We start from the raw sequence: 24279 nt of genomic DNA on the forward strand, positions 1-24279 counted from the left end.
GTTATTCAGCTAGTTGTGGGTGCCTTTGTCTTCAAATAGACTTTTCTCCACTTACTGGTTGCTGAGGATGTGTCTATCCTTTTTTATTGATTTGCCTCTAACCTCTTTAAAAGGACAAAATAAACACTAGTTGTGTTAATATTGTAATATTGATATGTACCTTTTCTAGCTGGTTTTTTTACAAACCACTTTAAGCAACACGTCAAATACGTTAATAAATGCTTAACATCCTTGAGATCAAAAGATTATCCAGAGAATCTTCAGCTTTTAATTCATGAACAACAACATTCATAAGCATTTGATTGTGTTTTGTCTCTAGAACCTAGATTAAAATTAATTGCTGTCATTAAGAAGCCACAGGAAGACTTGCATTGTTTTTAAAACATTTTATTGACAGGGAAAGGGAAAAGTCAGGCACTCCAAAAGTACAGAGAAAGTGCTCTAGTGGTAAGTTAGATCTTCAAAGCACTCAAGTGTGTGAGATAAACTCTCCACTCATTAGGACTCAACACTGTGGGCCACTTTAGGGATAGATCACTAATAAAACTGTGCTCTGCAGCTTTCTATAGCTAGAGGAAAATGACTGCAGATTTTAATGACATCAGTAAACAATGATTTAACTAATGGACTTCCAACTGTTGCTCAGTCACCCATGTTCATGAAACTGCTACATGTATAATTACTGGAATATATTATGACTAAATTCTACAGTGGCCCCCTTTCCTAAAGGCACTAACTATAAATTAAAAAGAAAAATATCACAACATAAAATCAAGGTAACTCTTAAAAACAATAAATTGCTTATATGGACTTCTATTTTTTTCAACATACATTCATGCTTTAACTGTACAACCTCAAAATAATAAAAAACACCATTTTTGGCATTACAACTGATAAAATGAGACATGCAAAAAAGACACAGTTTTCTTTTAAAACAAAAGACCTCAGTGCATCATTTGTCAGAATGAAGCAGTTCTTAATGTTCTGTAATTGTTACATTCGTAGTACAAGGCCAAAACAAATAAAAATCCCATGATAAATGTTTCTCCAGCATTATTTATCTGCTTTTCCATACAATTCCCAAGATCTTTGGATAGTAAAATCTATGCGTGTGGTATATGAAATTACATTGCGATGCTATGTGTTTAATAGTCTTCATAGTACAGCATGGCAAAAAGAGAAGGATTGTCGGGATTTATTGCTCAATTTCAAGGCTGTCCATCTTTAAATCGGGCGGTTTAAAGCTGATCACTTCTCCATATGTAAGCTCTTTTGAAAAGGGAGAAAGAGAAAGAACAAAGATATATATTAAGACATGATGTATTGTAATGTGATATATTAGTTATTTAGGCATGACTGATGGCACTGGGGTTGTCGATCCTCTTTGAACTTTGAAGTAGCTATTGAAAGGCTGAACCCTATCCTTGCTAAGAAGGGCAGCACCTTGGATAACTCCTCTGATCTAAAGTTCAGAACAAATTTACCACTTCACTGATATGGACACAGTCCATATCACAGCTGGACAGTCACAAACCATGCTCCATGATCTGAGAAAAACAATATATTCATGAAAATCTGTTATTTTCACACATGTTAGTTTCATATTTTTGAGAGGTCTGGAGTGATATGAAGATGTTGGAGGCAGGACCATGTGATTTCATGCAGTTTGCTCTATGCCACATAAGCTAGTCTGCTTGTCATTAGATGAAATATGCTGCCCCATTTCCAGTGTTGAAAGAAGATCCAGCTACCACTCTAGTTGATTTGTAACATGGAATGGATTGGGTGAGGGATACCCATCTTGCTCTGAATTTGCTCAGAGATCAAATTATCTTATATCTGTAAGGTGGATCATCTGGCTTGGAGGAATCCACCATGATGCCTGGGACCTCTTCTGACCTCCATAAACCCCCAAAATTGGTGTTAAAAGTCGCCATTTTTCAATTGAAAAACAATTACTTGAATTCTAGAACATTTAACCAACTAAGAGTGACATGACAGAACTTCAGTTCACCCAAAATGGCAGTTCTGGCCCTATATAGTGACCTAAAAGGCATGAAAGCTTTACTTTCTATGCAGGAATTTTTAAGATGGTCATTATATCCTACTATCTATGAATTTAAAAATCATGTCAGAAGCAAATTGAGAACATATTGCAAGTCGCTTCTGGTGTGAGAGAATCGGCCATCTACAAAGATGTTGCCTGGAGGATGCCCAGGATGTGTTACCATCCTGTGGGAGGTTCTGGTTAACAGTATAGACTGACCTAAGCAGAGTTTTTACTGATCTCTCATCCACAGCATGATCACGTAGCAAGTCCATTTCATTTCATTAAATGAAGTGGCTTTATTTCAGGTCCTAAATATCTGAAACATCCCTAACATATTGTGAACTGTAGCATCTGTAACTTCTCTCAAGGGTTGGTTTCTCTTAAAAGTCCTACATAAATGGCTTTTTCTTCCTTATATTTCAAAATAAAGCTAAGGAAAGAAATCCCTCTAAGGCACTGAGAATCACTGTGCTAAACCAGGCAAAGGCATTTCATTGCAGTTCTTTAGTCCTAAGAATGGAATCAAAGAGTTATTTAAAAATAGTCATAAAACCCCAATCTTCTCTTTTGCCTTTTAGAATTTTTGAGTAGACTCCCAGAAGCTGATAAAAATGCTACTTGCACAAGTCTTTAAAGAGAAGTCTTATGTAACACTGCCAAGGTATTCAATTATTCACCATATGGAATGAAAGCATATACATTTGCTCGAATACAGCTACTGAAATATTAATTCAGCTGCTGTTTAGAGAAAAATATGTGGACCAAGGTTTTTGTATGTAACAACGAAAATGAAATGTCACAATAATATATCATCACACACTCCTTTCACCTTTAAAGAGGAAAATGATGTATCTGAAACTATTTTCTAAGTCTATAAACATAATCTTCCTGTTCTACTTATATGCTCTTGTAACAAGCTATGGATGAAAATTTAATGGGTTCATTCTGCTGACCTATTTTGCAACAGCAAATATAGTCCTAGATCATAGCTGTCTAAATATCAAACTAAAACTCGAGCACCTGCTTGTTGAATACTAGGTCAGCAGTAAGGTTCAATTCCATTACTCTAATCCCAATTTTGAAAACATCTAGGTAGTGCATGGAAATTAAACTAACGGTTTTGATAGTAGATTTTTTAAAAAAAAATCCCAGTAGCCTAAATGCAAAGGAAAAAAATAACTTCATTTTCTTTAGAAAGACATTAAAAGAAACTCAATATTGACTGTAATTCTTTTATTTGGACACACAGCAGTTGCAAGAAAGTCATGCACTGTGTAATACAGCTTGTTAAGAAAAATAGAGAGGTGGAAATGGTGAAGCCTTTCTGTTTAAAGATACAGACAACAGGAGGAATAGCACACCATAAATGATTTGAAATGTATTTCCACTTCATGGAAGATAATAATCATGCAGGAGAGAAGGATAACATACTGCCATCTAAACATGTAGGGGGAATAAGGGAATAACAACAGCAGCATAAGTGATAATGCTGATAACAGGAATACTAGCTGTTATTTTGTTGCTGTTACTGTTCAGGAAGGATATCACTATTCAGGGAGGATATGATTTTTGGCTTGTTAGTTCCCACAAGGACTATGAATTTAAATAGAAATGCATATTAAGGCATAAAGTCCTCCAAAATAATAAAAATAAAAGGATACAAACTAAGTTTACAGATTTGCTCACAGACTTGTAAAAATCCAGCTCAACTGTTTGAGAAATGGGTTACTCTCAATATAACACTGGCCAACACACATTTTGGTGCCGCAAATGTATATTTGACCTGCTAATTCCAAAAATGGCACCAATTTCCCCTCATCAGCTTTAGTATTTGAGATACAGAACATATGCCATCTATCAGTCTTCATCTGTTCATCCATAGAAAACCATAACCATATCTACAAAACTAGAGCTGATGTGGTCTGTTCAATGCAATGTTCTGAATTAGTGCCCCAAATAACCTAAAACAGGCGTAAAAACAAGACACTTTTTTTGTTGGGCTGTCTAATCCAAGTCATGCCGATGTGAGGCATTTTAATACAGTTCCATAAACCCTTGATATATTAATATCACCAACAGTCTAAGTAGCAGGAGAAGGGAACCAGTTGCTCTGCAGATTTGGATCATAACACCCACCATTTCCAAATATTGGATACACTGGCTGGAGCTGATGAGAGACAGGGCTCACCACACCCTATATCAGCTCTGTCTACTTCTGTTGTACATCTTATCTGACAAGATCAGTGACCTGATCTCTTAAATATAAAATTATCTTTTGTTAAATACTCCAAACAAAACAATTGCTTACCTTTCCACTCATCTATAACCCGTTCTTTATTCTCTATTGATTCATCATACAGCTCTGCCTCAGGTTCGTCATCAGGGTCATGATACTGTACAAAGTAAGCATGGGCAAGTGCTTCTGAAGCAGTTATTCTTTTGTCACTGTCCAGTATAAGCATTTTTTCAAGAAGATCCACAGCTGGGATTTAAAAAAATTAGACTTAGAATCCAATTGCTAATCCATTTTAGCTTAAGCAAAAATCAAACCTTTAGACATCAAAGTAAAATCTTACTTTATATACTCACATATAGGTCTAGAAAATTTAGTCTAAGATTTAGTCAAAACCTGGTTCAACTTATCCACAAGTCAGTTTGAATTCTGTACATTAAATTTTATTTTAAAAATCTCCTCCTCTTAGTACAGTGGTGAAAGGCAAGAGCTTAGCCCATCCTGGGAGAACCTAAAAGAAGCACCTATCCCCTCTACTATCTCTGCCAAGGCACTGCTTTTGGCTTTTTGAATGCCCGGGTGGGAAAATGGATGTGGGACTCCTGAGGTGGTATTGGTACTTTCTCCTCTCTGTGGAATGACTTCAACCTATCCATGGGTCATATCAAAATTCATAATTTTGACCCTCAAACCAACTCTCAACTGGTTGACTTGGTTTGCCCAATCTAATCTCAAGACAATAATTTGCTTCTTTTTCAAAATGCAGAAATATATAAAAAATAAATGGAGGGAAAGCACAGCAGAGAACCAACATATTTATTTAGCACCATTTTACACAACACATTTTGCATTCATGAATTAATTTACAAGAACAAAATTGATGCTGCCAGTTATGAAGGGCACCCAGTAGTAATATTTATGGCTTTCCCCTTCAAAGCACAGATGATATATGCTGAATTGGGAAATATCAGAATGGGAATGTTAATGTGGATTTTGCATTTAAAAATATTAGTGATTTATGTGCACAGGCTGGCATCTTTTAGTGACATATGCAAGTGCTTATGTATGTTATTAACTGGATGTTTGCATATGTCAGAAGTTAGTATTCTCTTCCACACTCTGTAATGACAAACAACTCATAGTTTTGCTGTAACAGCAACAATAACAAATTTTGTTACCGGCCTCTCCTCATGGCCCAAGGAAGGGCACAACACAGTTAAAACACATCACCATAAGATATAGACTCACCATAAAAAACAGTAGATCCTAAACAATCATTTAATGATGGCAGAGACAGACACTTGATGATCTTACTAACTGCACATCAGCCATTGGCTAGCCATTCAATATCCTGGGGATAGTGAATGAGGAGACAGAGGAGAGTTCCACCTGAAGAACTCTCACACTATGCTGGTCAAGGTAGGATCTTAATTATATGTTTCTTATATAACTGATGCTATATTATTTATTTTAAAACTTTTTTTATCAATAATGGGTTGGATAGGTTTATGAAAAACAACACCATTAAAACTATAAAATAAAAGCTGCTATTCAAACAGCACACAAAATCAATACATAAACCACAAAATGAATCAATAAGAACTCTAAAAAGCCTGGTCCAAAAGGATGTTGAGAGCAAAGTTGTTCCCAATCATATGTCCCTAGAGATCACATTATCAAGTTGGAGAAGCATTACTGACAAGGGCCTTTTAAAGAAGTGGACAGTCTACATCTAAGATATTTAGAGATGTGCTTCTTCTGAAGATCGTCATAAACAGTCAAGATGGTATAGGAAGACACAGGTATTTGTGGGCATAAATCAACTTTATAGCATTAACAGTAATGACCCGAATCTTGAGAACTGATCTTGGTAAATGTTTGGGCACTGGACTAGGATCCTGAGGGCCTGGAACGTCAAGCCCTGATCTCCAGAGTGGTAGTCCAATGCTCATACTGGTCCCTAGTTATACGGAAGATCATTTGAAATTTTGGAATGCTGTACTTTTCCCATTTCAGCTGGTTATTTTTTCAGTAAACAACTATCCTTGTAGTTACTGTGTGCCTTGGAGTAGTTTCTGACTTATGGCAATCCTAAGGCGAAACTATCACGGGGTCTTCTTGTCAAGTTTAGTTCAGATGGGATTTGCCTTTGCCTGAAGCTGCGCGACTGTGATTTATCTTGGTCACCCAAAGTAGATTTTCATGGCTGACCAGGGATTCGAAGCCTGGTCTTCAGAGTCACAGTCCGACACTCAAACCACTACACCATGCTGGCTCAAAACAATCATACTAAATATTCATATCTTGTACATTCTTACCCAGTGGGTTAGCGCCACGAAACACTGCTTTCAAATCCTGTTGTGGCATATGGGGCAGAGATTCTATATACTTTCTGGCCTAAAGTAAAGTAAAGTAAAGTAAAGAATAACTTTTGTAATCAGAAACAAATTATTTACCCTGGGATTACCTCTTACAGATAACTGTAAGAGTATCTAGACAAGAACAGAACTGCATTTAAATGAAACCAGTCATTCCTGAAAGTAGAATTACAATCAGAAGATAGTATATTTATCATTTCTTATCATTTAGTTCATTTTTTCTAATTATAGATTTGAAATTGACCCTATCATGTCCTAATATAAACATTTTAATGAAAATTGATGGCTATTGAATCTCCACATTTCTGGAGAAGGAAACTGAGAGAATCATGACCTCCATAGCAATGCTTGTATCCCTTGTTCCCAGTGGCATCATTGTGACTCGTGTATAAACTTTATCATTTAACAGGGACAATCTTTATAAATGTCAAAACATAATACCACACAAATAAAAAAATTAGTGGAATGTCATTCTTTCTCATGTGAAAATGAATCTCCAAGCTAAATTTTGACCAGTTGCAGCAATCATTTTCTGTTCACAATTTATGCATTTATGCATGTCAAAGATGCCTTATTTCAAAAACAATGAATCCCATCTCTCCCTGTCCCTTGTTCCTGTTGGTGGTCTTCAAAAGAACAGCCTCTTGAGGCTGCTTTTCATGAAGAAAAATCACAGCATGCCGAGCATTTCTTATGTGCATCTAGACATTCAATTTATCATTCAGTGTGACTTCTGATTAAGATTCAAGAGGAGTTCTGTAATATCTTGATTATGGGATGGTCTCTTTTCCTTGTTCCAATATTCTCGAGAGATCACCGGTTATTTAGAAATCAGAACATTTCAATGATTCTGATTCCAGGCACACCATCAAAGGTTTTAGAATGGCTCTCTACCTGAGTTAATAAAGGGACAGCAAACAGAATCACTGTGTGCATTAATTCAAGACAGCAAACCCTGTTTTATTATGCTACATCCTCCAAGCAGCTCTGAAAGTCTCTCTACTCTCTTCTGAAGGTAATTAATATTAAGAACAACAAGTTGGCTCCCAATGGAGGAATCCTCCAGTGTGAACACAGGGATGACATATGATAGCAGAGTGGGTTCTCCCTTCTCAAAGCAGATGCCCATCTGCTCTGGAGGGTAGGGGGTGGGGGCACTGGAATAGATCTGGAGTAGGAGTAAGGCAAATTCAGCTCTGTGAACATATGCCCATGGACAACTGGATTTCACAGATGTTGCAAGAGTGGGTGGGCAGAATAATTCTTCTTTAACTGGGATTGCTGCACCCAGAGAACATCTTTCTCCATGCATTCCAAACTTCTTGCAGCAGATATAGTGTTTCATAGGACTTGCTTTAAAAATTACGATTATAGTCAAACTGTAAGCTATTATTGTGTCTATCTATCTATCTATCTATCTTAGGACAGACTAAATTGGGGGTGGAGAGAGTTAATCACTCTTTGACACCTATCTATATGTATTTATACTGTATTTTACGATGTACTGGGCTTCGTCCCCATGTGAGGCGCTCCGATGCCATTCGGGGATTTGGGGGGGGGTGTTTACAAAAATAAAATATTATTTATTTTATTATAGTGTGGCATATATGCATTTTTATTGTTTTAAATGTTTAGCACACTTTTAAATATATACACTGTGTGTATGTCTGTGTATATATGTGTGTGTGTATGACATACTTAGTTTCAACTTGTAACCCCCTTGAATCCTGTGCTTGGAGAAAGGGGGTATTAATTGATTGATTTCAAAGAACAAGAGATGCAATTTCTCTATTTCTATATTCTTTCTAGATTATAGTTCCCCTTAGTCTGGGTGGTGATCTGCCCATGCAATGGTAACAAACCCAACCATCCTAGAGCGTGTAAGGATATGCTCATCTTAGCAGCACAGAAAAAAAGAAACAATGCATGGAGAATTATGTTTGCTGCCAGGAGAGTGCATCCGGGACTCTGAAAGAGAAATCTGTTCCCACTCATTGCACATAGTGAGATTTTTTTAAATTGCTTACTTTCCTGACTCCATACAGCTTTATGGCAAATTATGGCAATCATCTGTATTCACAATAACTGGAGAAATTTGGAAAATGTGTTTTAGGAGACAGCATGCTTTCCCAGTCTTCAATTGAAAGCTGGCTTCTGTTCAGATGGTGATCACATTTTTCTTACATGATAGAAACCACAGAGTGTTCTCTGAATCCATTAAATTCTGAGATTGCCGAAACCACATAGAATGATGTACCAGATTCTCCCTAAATCAGTGGTTCTCAACCCGTGGGTTCCCAGGTTTTTGGCCTACAACTCCCAGAAATCCCAGCCAGTTTACCAGCTGTTAGGATTTCTGGGAGTTGAAGGCCAAAGCATCAGGGGACACACAGGTTGAGAACCACTGCCCTAAATGAAAGCAAAAACTCCACTACATCTTGGAGAGTTTGTGTTGGCGATTTGGATAATTTCAGGCTTGAAAAAATGTAACATGCTAGTGAGAGTTCTGGGTGGGTATCTTAGGGAGGCAAGAAGGTTAAGGCATATATGTCCAATCGACTGTAGGTGAATCCACCTATCACCTAACAGAAAGTATAGTTTTAGGTTGCGTTAGTGCAGTGTAGAGCAAAGCACTTTTGAATAAAAATGTGTGTATAAGCAGTAATTAATCTGCACAATATTATTCGCTTCTGCCTACGTACTGTAATTTATTTCTGTACAATTTTAATGCTTTTTATATCAAAGCTGCCATCATTTCAACAGTCGTAACAGTCATACTTTATATTGCATGCAATCATTATTTGTTTCCCCAAATGGAAAGAGAATGAATCCCTCAATTACCTCTTTAATCTTACTACTATTAATCCTTCAGTTACTCCCTTTAATCTCACAAAATATATTTAATGGCATTTAAATGTGTGATTTGCAAACAGGCTTTTATTCCAAAAAGGCTATAGGTGAGCATTTAACTCAATACAAAGCCATGTTTGACTTTTAACTGCTTTCACACACACCCTCCTGAGTATGGTGAATATTTTAAGGATCACATTTCCAATGACTGTGTGTGTTATATAGCTTATTATGCAATTATTAGAAATGGAAGCAGGATTATCTGAAATACTATTTAAGTGATTCTTGTTGGAGGAGTGTGAATTCAAATCCTCTAGGGATCTCATATCAGAACAAGGATATACACACAAACATTGTCAGTATGGACATGTTTACACTGCCAGTTCATAAAACAAAGCAAATGACAATATTTACAGTGTTAAATCCAGATTCAGGGTATTTCAAGATAAAACCCTTGTCGTATGCTCAACCTGTTCATTTATAGTTTAGTCCATTATATTCCCCAGTTCCAGCATAAATTGTGGAATATCTCCCCAAGAATCAACTGTAGATCTTGTACAATTCCATTTTTTCTCAAGGGGTTTGTATGACAGGTCTAGTCTCATTTAAAGAGACCATCAACAATGCATTACCTAACAATGGACTATGCAATACATTGCCTAACAATGGACTATGCAATTGTATTATTTTCAAACAGCACTATTTTGTTGTTTCATGCCTTTGTCTCCAACTGATTGTGATCCCATCATAGGGTTTGGCAATTGTTGCATCTTAGACTCAGAGAATGTGACTTGCCAAATGTCACCCAGTGGATTTTCATGGCTAAGCAGGAAGTAGAACCTTGGTCTCCCAGAGTCCTAGGTCAACATTCAAAGCATTACACACAGTACAGGACTTAACAGCATTTGTATTGATCTCTCTTCTACTCTTTTCTTGGCATTTTTCTTTTTCACATTATGTATTTTTCTTTTTCTACTATACATATTTGAAATCTTAAATAGTATTTTAAAGGGAAATGAATATGAGCAAGCTAATACATGTTAAGGAAGAATTCATTATTGTGGTAGCAAAATGGCACACTTACGTGTTCTGATGAGATTTTCTTGAGAAGTTCAGAACTCGGTGTGCCAACCACTTCCATTATTCGTTTTAGCTGATCAATATCTACAAAATGTTAAGAAAACTAAAGAAAAGGCAGGAAACTAGTATATGAGCCATCTGCTTAAATCAGGGTAGATGCTGATGTTGAAAATATCACTGGCCAGATTAGTGGGGGCTGATAGGAACTAGATTAAACAGACATACCTTAAATTAATCAGTTAGCTCTCCTGTTTGCCTTGTTATGAATTGAAGAAAGAATCATGGATATGCAAATGCTGATGTGAATTTTAGTGGGAGAAGTAAGTGTTTTTATGTGAAGAGGCAGGTCATCTTCTCATGTCCTGCAACATCTATTTGCATACATTGTGTGACTAGAAATGGGAAAATTGATGCATGGGACTAAATGGTTAACTACATCAACAAAAATCAAGGATGCTTTAAGTCTAAGGAAATCCAGGTGCTGTCAGATTACTACTCCCACCCCACTGGTTATACTGCCTGAGGCCAATGGGAGTTACAGTCCAACAATATCTGAAGGACCACAAGAAGTCCAACCCTGCTTCAAGGCATCAGCTAAGAACACAGGTTGAGTAAATATCTTAAGTTGTCATTATGCGAGTGCAAACAATCACCTATTACAGTTTCACAGAAAATGTGAAGTGTACCCAAAACTACAAAAAAGTCGCTTCTGGTGTGAAAGAATTGGCCGTTTACGAAGATGTTGCCCAGGGTACACCGAGATGTTTTGATGTTTATACGATCCTTGTGGGAGGCTTCTCTTATGTCCCTGCATGGAGCTGGAGCTGATAAGAGGGAGCTCATCCGTGCTCTCCTTGGGTTGGATTTGAACCAGCAACCTTCAGGTCAGCAACCCAAGTCATCAGTGGTGCCAGCACAAGGGACGAACCCACTGCGCCACTAGGGGCTCCACTGAAACACTGGATATACCTAGAGGTAACTATTGAATGGGAAACAAATTATCAACAGATCCCTCTCCACAGCTGAAAAGGAAGACACATGCTCTTCTGAACCACAATTATGTATCTTTCCCAGTTAACAGGTTAACAATGACAGAGGGATCTTTCCATGTCTTTACACTAGTAATCTGTCCCTTTTAGATGCCTAGTTTTTACATGGAATAGAATAGGGAATGAAAACCTTGCAGCTTTTCAGATGAAACTGCCATTATTCCCTACAGTCTGTCACTTCAGTTCGTGCCTTGGTATCCATGCTCTAATCCCCAAATTGGCTGTTTTCAATATGGCTCAAAAACAGGAAAAGGGGAAGGTTGCTTTCTCATAATGCTGAGTTCTAGGAATCAGAGAGGGATTCTACGTTTTCCGGGTGGATTCTGAATTTCTCAGCTGCTCTCTTTTCTGATATCTGCCCAGCAACTATGATTTCAAGATGTGCTTATATTTGGGTCATTATTTAAATGAAGCTCACAAAAGATTTAAAGCACCCTGCAGTGCCTTGTGGACACAGTGCTATGGTTGAATTATTTGACTTTGTGTCCAGCTGTGAAAAACAGTCACTTCAACTATTAGCAACATGTTTGTTGTACCAATTTTGTTAAATGACTAAACATTGCCTTAAAAGCAATTTCAGCAATGAGAGCAGAGTGTATTTGCACTTGCGTCATTTCACTGGGTGGGAAGGATACAGTCGTTTCCAGGAAACAGGGCTTTCCCTTTCAGCAGCTCTGCCATGATGCACCCAACCGACCAAATGTCAACTGCCAAAACACAAAACAAATGAGACAGAAGTTTGGAGGCCTCTGCATAACAAAAAGAAAATCCCATTCAAGGCATTAAAGTACATTTCTTCATAATGTAATGCAAGGAAGAAGCAGCGTTTGGACTTAACTCCCTTAATCCTCAGCTATCATGGACATGCTCACTGGGGGATTCTGGGAGTTACAGGTAAAACCCATAATGTTCCCAAGCTCTGGGGGAAAGTTAATATTGTTAGTCTTACCTGTTTGATTGTAATGCATCCAGTTTAACATGATTTCTGGTGCTCTGTACCACCGTGTTGCTACGTAACCTGTCATTTCATCATCAGTTTGTCGGGCCAAGCCAAAGTCTAATATCTACAGAATAATTAATACGAATTTTCCAATTATTTTTATTATATAAACATTCATACCTTTCTTTTATTCTATCAACTGTGACTAATCTAATAAAGAGACTAGCATTATAAGCATCTGGTCAAAATATCTGACCACAAGAGAATTCTATGATATCTATTGCCTTAACAAGTTTTCTTATAAACCTTTGATCTTTGCAATGGCTTCAGGCATATTTCAGAAAATAGAAGGATGACTTAGAGAAAAATCATATGTGGCACTGCTACACAACATACATCTTTGTCAATTCTTATAGGGCTCCAGAAATGATATGGAACACCTGGCTATGTAAACATCCAATATGAATGAATGATAATTTCCTTTCTTTTTCTTCTTGGAAGAAGCTGAAAGCAAGGTTAGGGGGAGCTGTGCCCCCTGACATTTCAGCCTCCTAATCCAACTTTTTTTGTTGCTAAAAATAGTAGCCCTGTTTTGGACTTTTAATGACATCCTCCAAACACACACCTGGAAAAAGAAAAAAAAAACCCATGAAGGTAAATATATTATGTTCAGTAACCATTTGTATAGTGGTGTAGCAACTCATTGAGGGTCTGAAGGAGCCAAAACTGGTTCTTTGATTCCTGATGTATTTACTACTAAAGGCCAGTATAGATTGTTAGACACCAGAAAAATGAGACGTCCTGATGGTACATCATGCAAGACACAGAATATCGAGGATAGTGGTATATTTGTAATTAATAAAATAGTTCCTATTAGGCATTGCCAGCACGGCCAAGGCTGAGAAATCACACTGCAATCCAACAACTTCTGGAAGACCACACATTCCCTATCCCTGTCACAAGCCACAAGATTCAGTAGTACTGAGCCCAGGTCCATACATTACCTGTAATAGTGCTTTTCTTCATAGGGTGGAGAGGTAGGTTTAATGCTCCCATTCATCATAAAGACGACCTTATATGTGAAATGGGTGCTTTGCTTTTGGATGGGTGGGTGTATGATTAATGTAATTTAGATATCAGGTGACCTGACTGGTGTAATATAAGAGTGTGAACCACTACATAAAGAGAGGCGTGCATAAGGTGCAGAATTGGGGGGATCCAAAACAATAAAGTGAAGGCATACAGATTTTAAACCATGAAGTTGAATAAGGGAAAAAATAAAACATCTAACCTTGAAATGAAATAAATAAATTAGTAAAATAGAAAATGCATCATAAATCAGTCGGCTTTCATTCCTTAACCAGCTAAACAATCACTTACTTTTGAGATAAGTGTATAAGACAGGAGGATAACCCACAAGTGAAATCAAATGTATGACAAAGTATATTCGGGGTTGTTTGCTTCAGGGATGCCCACAAGGCAGTACAAGATGGCTGCCTCAGGCAGCTCATTTTGGTTGCTAAGAAAAGGCAGCAATTAACTTTGTTATGTGCTTTTTTGTTACTGTAGTTTATTGCTCCAGATGGAATTACACGTTTCTGTCTTTTTCTTCCTATGACCCAGAAGAACTTGGCTGGCTTTAGGTATTATGTACCTTGACTGGGATGACTAGGCAGCTCCATTTGCTGTTCCATTTCAAGCAGAAATATTGATCCATCCCTAACTTGTGAACAGACATCTTGTAGTGTCTACCTTCTTATATCTCATTTTTGTCCCTTAAGACAGCTGTGATTAATGATTTCAATGCCATTGAGGTGAGGAATGCATTCCATGCTTATATTGGGTTTAGAAGTGCTATTCAAGGTGATGAACTGTTTGGGGGTGGAAGTTCAGCACCTTGGATAGCTCCTTCAAAAAGTAAAGTCTCTGGGGTTCCTTAACCTTCCAGGTAATATGAAAGCCATCAGCTTTTTTAGTTTTTAACATAACCAGCTACGTGCAAATCTGGGAATGTAGAAGGGTACTTTTGTAGCAGTTCCAGAATTGCGCTCTTTTTCCCCCAAAATGTTACCAAATCCAGGAAGAATATTATCCTTATTTCAATATTTATATCCCGACCTTCCAAAAATCAGTGAATAGTTCAAAACACCTTTTGAAAAAAAAAAAAGATGCTCACTTCATGTGGAGTGGGAATTACTTGGAGAAAGCAATTTCATAAAGGGAGAGGATTCTATATAGTATGGCAAGCAAAATGCTACCTTACATCCGTAAGGGGTTTTTTTTTCAACCCTTGGCTTCCAAAATGGTCTTTTTCCTACTATTTCAGGAGCAGTAAATTTTATTTTAAAGAGAATGTAGGTTTCCTTGCACAGTTTAACATCCATGAATTACCAGCCATCTTTGGATTTGTCTTTATTTTTGTTGTCTTTAAGGAATTATTTAGCTATCTATGTGTATCTATTTAGCTAACTATCTATGTATCTCAGAGAATCCCAGGAGAGAAAAACTAACCCTCTGTATTTGTTGTAGAATGCCAGCCACTGCGATTCATCAATAGGGAGCTGAAGAACATTTCCAAACATAGACTTCATTCTAGATGTGGTCCACTCAGAAGAATGGCACCTCTTTTGTGGAGTTAACATTCCCCACTCAATTGAAGCAAATCAGTCTTGTTAGCTGTGACTGCTATTTTCCATGCCAGACTGGAATGGTATATGTAGTGATGATGAACACGCACTCAGCACTGTCATAATATCTGGTCTGGGGCCTATATGTATAATTTTATACTTCTCTCTGTTCTTAAACTGATCGTTTCTTATTCGGAACAGTGTGGGAGAAAAATACACATAAATAATATTTCTGAACAGAAGGCATTTCTTTTTAACTTATGGGTTAAAATGTGAGACATATGCACTATTAATCAAGACATCCCAGAGTGGTATTGCAAGAGAATCAGAAATATGAGCAGCCATAATAAAATCAACACAAACCATGGGTTTCTTTCATCTGCCAAATAAGATCCCTCTAACAATTTCACTCTTTTGGTGTGTGCATCCTCACAATAGTTTTATTATGTTTTCTTTCTTGACGATTCTTGAACTATAATTGTAGCAGCTGTTTGTTATCTGGTAGATCTTGCTTTAATAGCTTTTTTTATCAACTTTTCATGCGACCAAAAAAGGTACTGTAGAAACTAGGAGCATGTCTGCCTCGAAGGGGAAAAAAAAATCCAAAACTTGCATTCTACTTTGTATTCAGAGAGTTCATTGTTAAACAGATTTGCAAAATTCAAACATTTTGCATAGGAACAGAGGAAACGGCCTTAGACTGAGACAGTATTTTGAACACTGACTAGCAGCAGTTCTACAGGATTTTATAGGCAGAATTTTTCCAATGAGACCTGAAATTGATGGGAACTGAACCAGAAACTTTCTGCAGACAAAGTAAGTGCTTTACAACTGTGCCACCCCCCATGTCAATCACATGCTATTTATATGGAACAGCAATTTATATGGCACACAAAACCTAATTTGTGAAGATCTGACATTATTTTACTTTCTTTCTCAATATTAGAAAAGTAAAATAAAAACTGATTCCAGAATAAAAGCAGGAGTTGATCTATTTCATATTTGTGTTAAAATATATGTGGCCCAATTTCACTGAAATAATCAAATAGCATGAATCCTACCCTTAATTCACAGTCTTCATTTACAGCTAGGTTACTCGGCTTCAGGTCCTGTATTGGAATACAGTTAAGAGTGTCAAAACAGGGCTAACATCATTAAGATGAAAGTAGTCTTCAAGGCTGCAATTCTACCCCCACTTATCTAGAAGGAAGCCCTACTGAACTAATGGGACTTATTTCTAAATAGGTATGGACAGAAAGTCCAACCAATGATCCCCAAAGAGTGTTATATCATGGATACAACTTACCCGGTGAATGATTCCAGCTGAATGAATATACTGCAAAAGAGAAAGAAAATGGATAAGGTCTGACACTCAAGTCAAACGCAAGTAATTATAAGATAGCTGTTAGCTGTCATTCACCTTGACTGGGGTTTGCCATAACACTGAGATTTAGATTTGCTCACATTTTGCCTTTAAAGCAAGCATACAGCAATCTAAGTAAGGGGAAAAAACAACCACAGAATAGCTCCTTGAAACTTGTACTTTAAACTTGTCATTTAGATCTTCATGTATTTTGGGTTTCCCGTTATAATACTAAGCATCAAGAATTGTCTGATGCATCTCGTTCTTTATTTTCTGCCCCTTGCAAAGGAATATTAATTCTTTCTTGGCAAACAAGACATGATAGCAACATGGATGGCATTTTCACAAGTGCTACAACACACACGACATGCAAGGGATTCCCATGCAAAATAAAAGTATATTTTGTTTTCAAATAATTCAACGCACACAAAACACAGAGACAGCTTCAAATTAGTTATGGCTTACTATGGGCAAGGTTTAAAATTGGTCTGATTCATTAATGGCTTGATCTCAGCACTGTGCTAGACTTACACTACAACCAATATTGAAGAACACTTAAAAATCTGTTCCAGAAGTTTTCTCATCCCACCGGAGCAGATTTTTAAGATTCAGGGGGGAAAGGAAATCATTCACCTGTAGGATCCACTAATGGAACTCATTGCTTGAGCAAAATGCCACAGATTCAGCCCAATGAGTATATTTTAGCATGATTGCAATAGTTCTCTCATACCATCAATACCCACAACGACCTATTCGATTCACGGGAAGGACTTCCAAGTGCACATGGTTTCGACAGATACTGAGCTAATCATAAAACATGCTGAAAAACAGAACCTCACGTTTTCCAAACTGGATCATTAAACCTGACACAAAGACTATTGGGAGAAAAGTTATTGACTTCTTTTTGCAGGGACAAAAACTGAAGTAAACACCATAAAATCATTGATCCTGCCATTCTTCTTATAAGACGAATGTCAGTTAAATCAATAGAGCCACTAACTCATCGGGTGCTGGTTTATATTCAAAGATAAAAATGAAATCCAGCAGAAGGATTTCAAACGTATTTCAATCAAGTCCTGACCATGCTGTGAGCATTAGAGTATTTTATTTCTCATTCCAAGCTCTCTATCTGGAGTTAAATAAAAATGGATTTACTAAAAATAATATTCAGATCAGCATTTCCAAAAAAGCAGGGATGGATAACTGTGCAGGGTCTGAGGGCAAATTCCCACAGGCCTTACCCATATCATAAGGCAGAAATACAGCTCAGTTTTCAATTGTATCAAGACAAAATGGCAACCAGAAGTGAACAGATACTACCATTTTGGCAAGTGAATACACAGCTATTTTTTAAGGGAGCTACAGTGTTTTTACACATTTTGTCATAATTTTTAGATGAATGGGTAAAATCCCCAAAACAGCTGGTGGGAATCTTTGTGGAACTGACATTGGCCTTCAAGGATTGCAAAGGTGACATATCTCAGGAATCACACAATCCCCGCTTCTGCCATAAAGGAAAAGGGTCTGCTGCCACCAAAGCTATGTATAAAGCTGTAGCTAGATGCTAGGTTGGTAACACAAGGATTCTTCCATACTGATAGTATAGTGGGGCTTGGGCATTCTGGTCTCGCCATACCAGAGCTAATGAAAGTTACCTTTGGAGGATTATATATTCCAGAATCTCTCAGTCAGCATACTTAATGGCCATACTGATTAAGGAATTCTGGCAGCAATAGTGCCTCAAAGGGGACTTTTATAAACCCTTCCCATTACTATCTGCTACTAAAAGGCAGCTGATTGCTCCCATAGCTTTATTATAATACAGATTAGTCTTGAAAGTTACAAAACCAATATGTATACCAGAGCTTTCCAAACATTTAATGTTGGCGACATATTTTTAGGCATGCAACATTTCATGACACAGTAATTCAGTTTTACTAGCAAATTGTAGGTTAAAACACTCCCCTGAGAGATACAAACACATACATAATGTTTAATAAAATGGAACCTTTTACACACACACACACGATTTATGATGATCTCATTACATTCGGGAGACACATCTACACACTGCAGCTGACACACTAAAATGTTGTGATGTTAGTATACAATGTAGTATACTGCTCTGCAGTACGCAATGAACCCAGAGCTGGCTAATTTATTCTGGAACAGAAGACAGACAGAAGGATTCGTGATTATATGTGTTAACTCAGTAACCAAGTAATGTATTAATTTTTTAAAACCGAGTAACAGATTTTAATCAGGAATGACAAAGGGAACCCAATTTCATAGATATTACTTATTAAAAACAGTATTTTCCCTAGTTTTTTGAAAACACAAATGTTTTACCTTAAGCCCTCGTAGTAGCTGATATATAAGAAATTGTATGTGGTCATCTGTCAACTTTTGGCACTTCACAATATTATTGAGGTCAGCACCCATTAAATTTGTGACAAGATATCTGCAAATACAAAACAAGTTTACTTGTGACTGACAGAAGTGTTTACATTGTACCTCTGTTCATAGCTACACAGAAGTAAGTCCTACTCACTTCAGGGAGTTCAAGCAAACATTTACTAGACTGCAAACTGAATTATTACTTAAAAAAATCCCATCATTTAGTGATCTTCTTTGTAAATAGTATAAATAATGACCACACTGGTATCAGTGAATATTAGCACGATTTAGCATTCCAGGAATTGGCACCACTGAGAGCCACTGATGTTTTATATGGTTGAGGAATTGAGGAACAGCTAAACTTGATGGCCATTATGACCCAAAAATGATGTGACTGAAGGCAGCACAATATTTCTGTAATTATAGTACTGGTTTCCAACTTTCCCTTCCACTGTGAAAGAATCCATTTTACTGTAGGAATGAAGCTTTCGAATCCAGTCTACAGAATACAATGGCTATCTTAGCTTACAATGTATTAAAGGTGAAGGGCAAAAGTCAAAGCAAAAGGAACCTAGTGAACAACCTAGAAAAACATTGATGGAGAATCTGGGGTGTTTCAGATATTATTGAACCCCAGCCAGCATGGATGATTGAGGTTGTAGTACAACCATATCCTGGAACAATAAGTTCCCTTTTCATGAAATATAGAAAAATACCTTCTAAGAAAAAGCATGAAAGGAGTCACTCAGTGAAACTACATTTCAAAGTAGCTTTCTTTAATGCAAGCAAAGGACTACTGATGGATGTCCTATTACTCATAAAAGCACCACTTGTTAGCAGTTGTAGATTGTAGCTGTAAATTCAGTATTCCTGATGGAGTGCATGGGATACCTCCAGTCTGAGAGTAGCTCACTCTCCTAGTAAAAGATTCAAATTAAGATACTTATCTTAATAAGTATCTTAACTTATCTGAAACTTAAATCAGATAGAATAGTTCTAGTTAAATAAAAGGTAAAGGTTTCCCCTGACGTTAAGTCCAGTCATGTCTGACTCTGGGGGTTGGTGCTCATCTCCATTTCTAAGCCGAAGAGCCGGTGTTGTCCGTAGACACCTCCAAGGTCATGTGGCTGGCATGACTGCATGGAGCGCCGTTACCTTCCCGCCGGAGCGGTACCTATTGACCTACTCACATTGGCATGTTTTTGAACTGCTAAGTTGGCAGGAGCTGGAGCTAACAGCGGCCGCTAACGCCGCTCCCGGGGTTTGAACCTGAGACCTTTTGGTCCGCAAGTTCAGCAGCTCAGTGCTTTAACACACTTTGCCACCGGGGCTAGTTAAATACAGACAAAATAATCTTATTTGCTCCAGTTAGATTCTTACGAAATCTTAATACCTAAGAATTAGCCTGCAGCTTAAAAAACCCACAAATATCATTTTCACCAGTTTGTACCAAAAGGAATAATGAAAAAGGGGAAAAGAGAACCAAAAGATAATTTATCCTCCTACATAACATTAAAAGAACAATTGTAATTGTAATAATAAGACCTACTACAACCCAGCTTATTTGCTTTCATACTAAGAAATCACATGCCATTTTATTTAAGAATACTGTGGGAGCCAAACTTAAGTACTTTGAAATTCTAATTCAAATGGGGAAAAAAGCACAAATGTAACTCTCTCACTGAAAAATACGGGATAAATAAAGTGGAAATATTTATTATCTGGAAAACATTGACTGCAGGCAGTCCCCGAGTTACAAACATCTGTCTTATAAACGACTCTTAATTAAGAACAGGGGTGAGACAACATGAAGTGAGAGAAATCTACCCCTAGGATGGGAAATTCACTCATGAAAGAGTTATCATAAGGAAAAGGGGTCCCCACTGAAGCTCTACCACCCATCCTTGTTTCCACAACAAGCCAAATTTTTCAAAATCCAACTGTCACAGGGACAGAAATCTTCTGAACACGGGCACAGATAGCAAGACACAGGGTGTTAACTCTTCCTTATGCAATCTAAGGCATGTGTGTGTGTGTGTGTGTGTAGATAGATAAGATAGTTGGCTGAAGTTACTTTTAACAAATGTATTTATTCCGTCTTACAACCAAATTCAACTTAAGAACAAACCCACAGAACTAATCTTGTTTGTAACTTGGAGACTGCCTGTATTCTAGTTGGGGCTTTCTGGCAATTGAAGTAACTTTCCTAAACCTTCATAGTATTTAGCATTGGTTGGGTAGTTTCCCAGGTATCAACGTTTATGTCAAACTTACACTTCGTTAAAATTTTCTATTGATGTTGCAGGTGTAAAAACATCTAGTAACCCTATAACCTGAAAGAAAAAGGAAAAAATCCATTTTACTCAGAGAAATGTATGTGGCAATGCAGAATGTAAACTACTATGGATGTTTATTATAGCTTTTGAAGCCTATGATGCTTATATAACACACATGGTTTTAAGTCATTTGAAACTCCAAACTTAAATGGCTTTGTTTTTAGCCTTTGAAAATGATTTGTACTGTTCATATCTTTTTAAATGGACCAATTTTATTTTACTGTAAATCATCCTAGGATGAAGACAATAATAGAGCAGTCCAATAAAATCTACTACATCCAACTCTGTGTTTATATTTTGTGCCTCCTAAAAGTTTAAACATAAATATATGCTAATAAGGACTTGCTTCCCATGCCACATCTTATTCAGACATATCTTCTTGCTCTTTCTCAACACATTTCACTGATTTATTTCCCAACAAAGAAAATGCAGGTTAAATCATCTTTTTTTGGCCCGACTCCTTGAGTATATCCTTTTATTTTATTTAAATGCCACATGTATATATTTTCAGGGGAAGGCACCAGATCACATCTGATTTTGAAGCTAAGCAGGGTCAGACCTAATTAGTACTTGGATGGGAGATATCCAATAAACCCCTGGCTATAATTCTGAGGAAAGAATTGACAAAATCATCTCTGAGTATTCCTTACCTAAGAAAGCCCTATGAAATTCATGACGTCATCCATATATGACTTGAAAGCCCATATAGATATATTTATTCAATTACATGAATGTTCCATTTAAATTAAACCATAGGGTAAATTTATAAAATACACACAAAAAACATTTACAGGATCAAGGTGAGAGATGGGCTAATGAGGTTACCAGATGTAAGCCCAACAGTTTCTGCATGGGGAAGAATCCTAGAACTGGATTCCCATGCACCCATGGGAAAGAAGACCATACATCTAAATAAAACATAGTAAGCTTATTTTGCAGGATACTCACTACTCAAATTATGTTTTATCACTATTATTATGGTTATGCTGGCAGAAAAGTGGTGATTATATATAAATCGTTTCATTCTGAATTGCTTGTTAGTATGGATAAAATTATTCCTGATTGCTTTACATTGAAATCGTTTTAAATTGTTTTATATTGATATAATTTGATCCCCCCCCCCCCCCCCGAAATCCTGCTAAGTAAAGCTGGAAACACTTTAAGAATAATTTTTTAAAAATTCTAGTTTGTCTCACAGTTTTGAAAAGTTTCTTTTAAAAGATATACAGGCTGAGGGGTTCTAAGAGCTACAGTTTCCAAACCCTGGTTTAATTATGGTTTGCCAAAAAAAGGGGAGGGGCATGAAAAGATAAGGCAAGAGGAGAGAGAATGTGACCTATATTTGCAAAACTCAAACCCACTTGGAAGAGCGATACCTGACCTAGTGCCTTGATACGAGCCAGACCTATTTAGCTAAAATAATCCTCACTGAAGCAAAAATAAATAAACTTCCCACATGTTCCAAAATGGAATTGAGGTTATCTGATAGTAGGATACAGGAGACCTAATTTCCTGTTACAGAACATTAAAGGTTAGTTGTTCATGCAGTTATAGTCAAATGTTCTACTTTTTCTGTTCGATGTTTTTCATCAAGAAGTCCATACTTTTTGGAAGTGTATATTCCACAAAAAGGACTGCACAGTCCCAAATGCATAGCCAATAGACTGGGGTTCCTTCCATGTGATTTATTGATGGAAAAAAGAAATGAAAGTTAAAGCCTGAGCTTCCTATTAAAGACCGATGTAGCATATTATCTTCACTCACGTTTTCATGTTTCATATGCTTGAGTAATCTAAGCTCCCGGTAGGTCCTTCTGGCATGAATAAGGGACTGGAAAGGCCTCGAAAGCTTTTTGACTGCCACCTTCTGTCTTGTTTTGGTATCACATGCTGAGCTGAAACAAAATCAAATACAATGAAAAGTACTTTTGATAAGTTTCCCACTTTTAAAGTTTTGGGTTTCCCGCTATCTAGATTTTGATTTAAAATTCATTTAAAATTCAGCCATAGTTGTATTCTTTCACTGAGGACGGTGCCTCAAAACCTTTAGCATTATCTATGCTGTGTACCACATTCAAACTTCCTCTGTACATATACACACACATACATAGATTACTACTGAACTGGCAATCTCAAACTTTTAGTGTAAATGAATTTATTCTAATACTCTGATTTTTGGAGCCCCCGGTGGCGCAGTGGATTAAACTGCTAAGCTGCTGAACTTGCTGACTGAAAGGTTGACGGTTCGAATCCCAGGAGCAAAGTGAGCTCCTGCTATTAGCCTCAGCTTCTGCCAACCCAGCAGTTCAGAAGCATGCAAATTGAGTAGATCAATAGGTACCGGTCTGATGGGAAGGTAACGGCACACCATGCAGTCATGCCAGTGACATGACCTTGGAGGCGCCTATGGACAATGCCGGCTCTTTGGCTTAGAAATTGAGATGAGCACCAACCCCCAGAGTCAGACACAACTAAACTTAAAGTCAGGGGAAAACCTTTACCTACTATGATCTTAGTATCTACTGTAAAAAATATGCAGTTTGAGTCCAGTGAGGGCATTAGAGCTCTAGGATCTTCTGGAGGGCCCATCCAGAAGAGAATGAGCAATAAGAACAAGAAGAGGGAAAAGAAGAAGGAGAAGCAGCAACAAAGGGAGGAGGAGGAAGGAGGGGAAGAAAAGTGAAAACTAATGTACTTGCTCCTTGGTCAATGATTTGTTGCATCAAGAGGCTGAACCTGCCCCATACCACAAAAATTTTCCAGAGATTTGCTCGGTTCAGCAATACTAAATAGAATTCAACCAGTATCAACTGTTTGAAGGACACCTCTTGCACAAGCACAAGTTTAAATGTAATGGAACAAGGGACTATTAATTCAATAACATGAGTAACAAACCTCAAAGCCAACAACACCACACCAGAGGAAACATATCAGAAAGTGACACCCATTAACCCACACTGACAGGTTTGTTCTTCCC

The 24279-nt window shown here is 37.3% G+C and overlaps 1 protein-coding gene across 1 annotated transcript in view; it reads right to left on the bottom strand.

The window, feature by feature from the left end:
- Nucleotides 1-371: 371 nt before the first annotated feature.
- The window catches only part of mapk11 (mitogen-activated protein kinase 11), a 52308-nt gene continuing 28400 nt past the window's right edge, over nucleotides 372-24279 (bottom strand). The window contains exons 2-12 of the mRNA XM_003221303.4: nucleotides 23068-23197; nucleotides 21242-21300; nucleotides 18920-19031; nucleotides 16514-16543; nucleotides 16269-16316; nucleotides 12590-12704; nucleotides 12276-12347; nucleotides 10596-10675; nucleotides 6602-6680; nucleotides 4359-4532; nucleotides 372-1269 (exon numbers count right to left, since the gene is read on the bottom strand). Coding sequence (XP_003221351.1) covers nucleotides 1196-1269; nucleotides 4359-4532; nucleotides 6602-6680; nucleotides 10596-10675; nucleotides 12276-12347; nucleotides 12590-12704; nucleotides 16269-16316; nucleotides 16514-16543; nucleotides 18920-19031; nucleotides 21242-21300; nucleotides 23068-23197 — 973 coding nt within the window. The 3' untranslated portion in view covers nucleotides 372-1195. The remainder of the gene's footprint in view (nucleotides 1270-4358; nucleotides 4533-6601; nucleotides 6681-10595; nucleotides 10676-12275; nucleotides 12348-12589; nucleotides 12705-16268; nucleotides 16317-16513; nucleotides 16544-18919; nucleotides 19032-21241; nucleotides 21301-23067; nucleotides 23198-24279) is intronic.

This window comes from Anolis carolinensis, chromosome 5 (assembly GCF_035594765.1).
Source record: "Anolis carolinensis isolate JA03-04 chromosome 5, rAnoCar3.1.pri, whole genome shotgun sequence".
NCBI classification, from domain to species: Eukaryota; Metazoa; Chordata; class Lepidosauria; order Squamata; family Dactyloidae; genus Anolis; species Anolis carolinensis.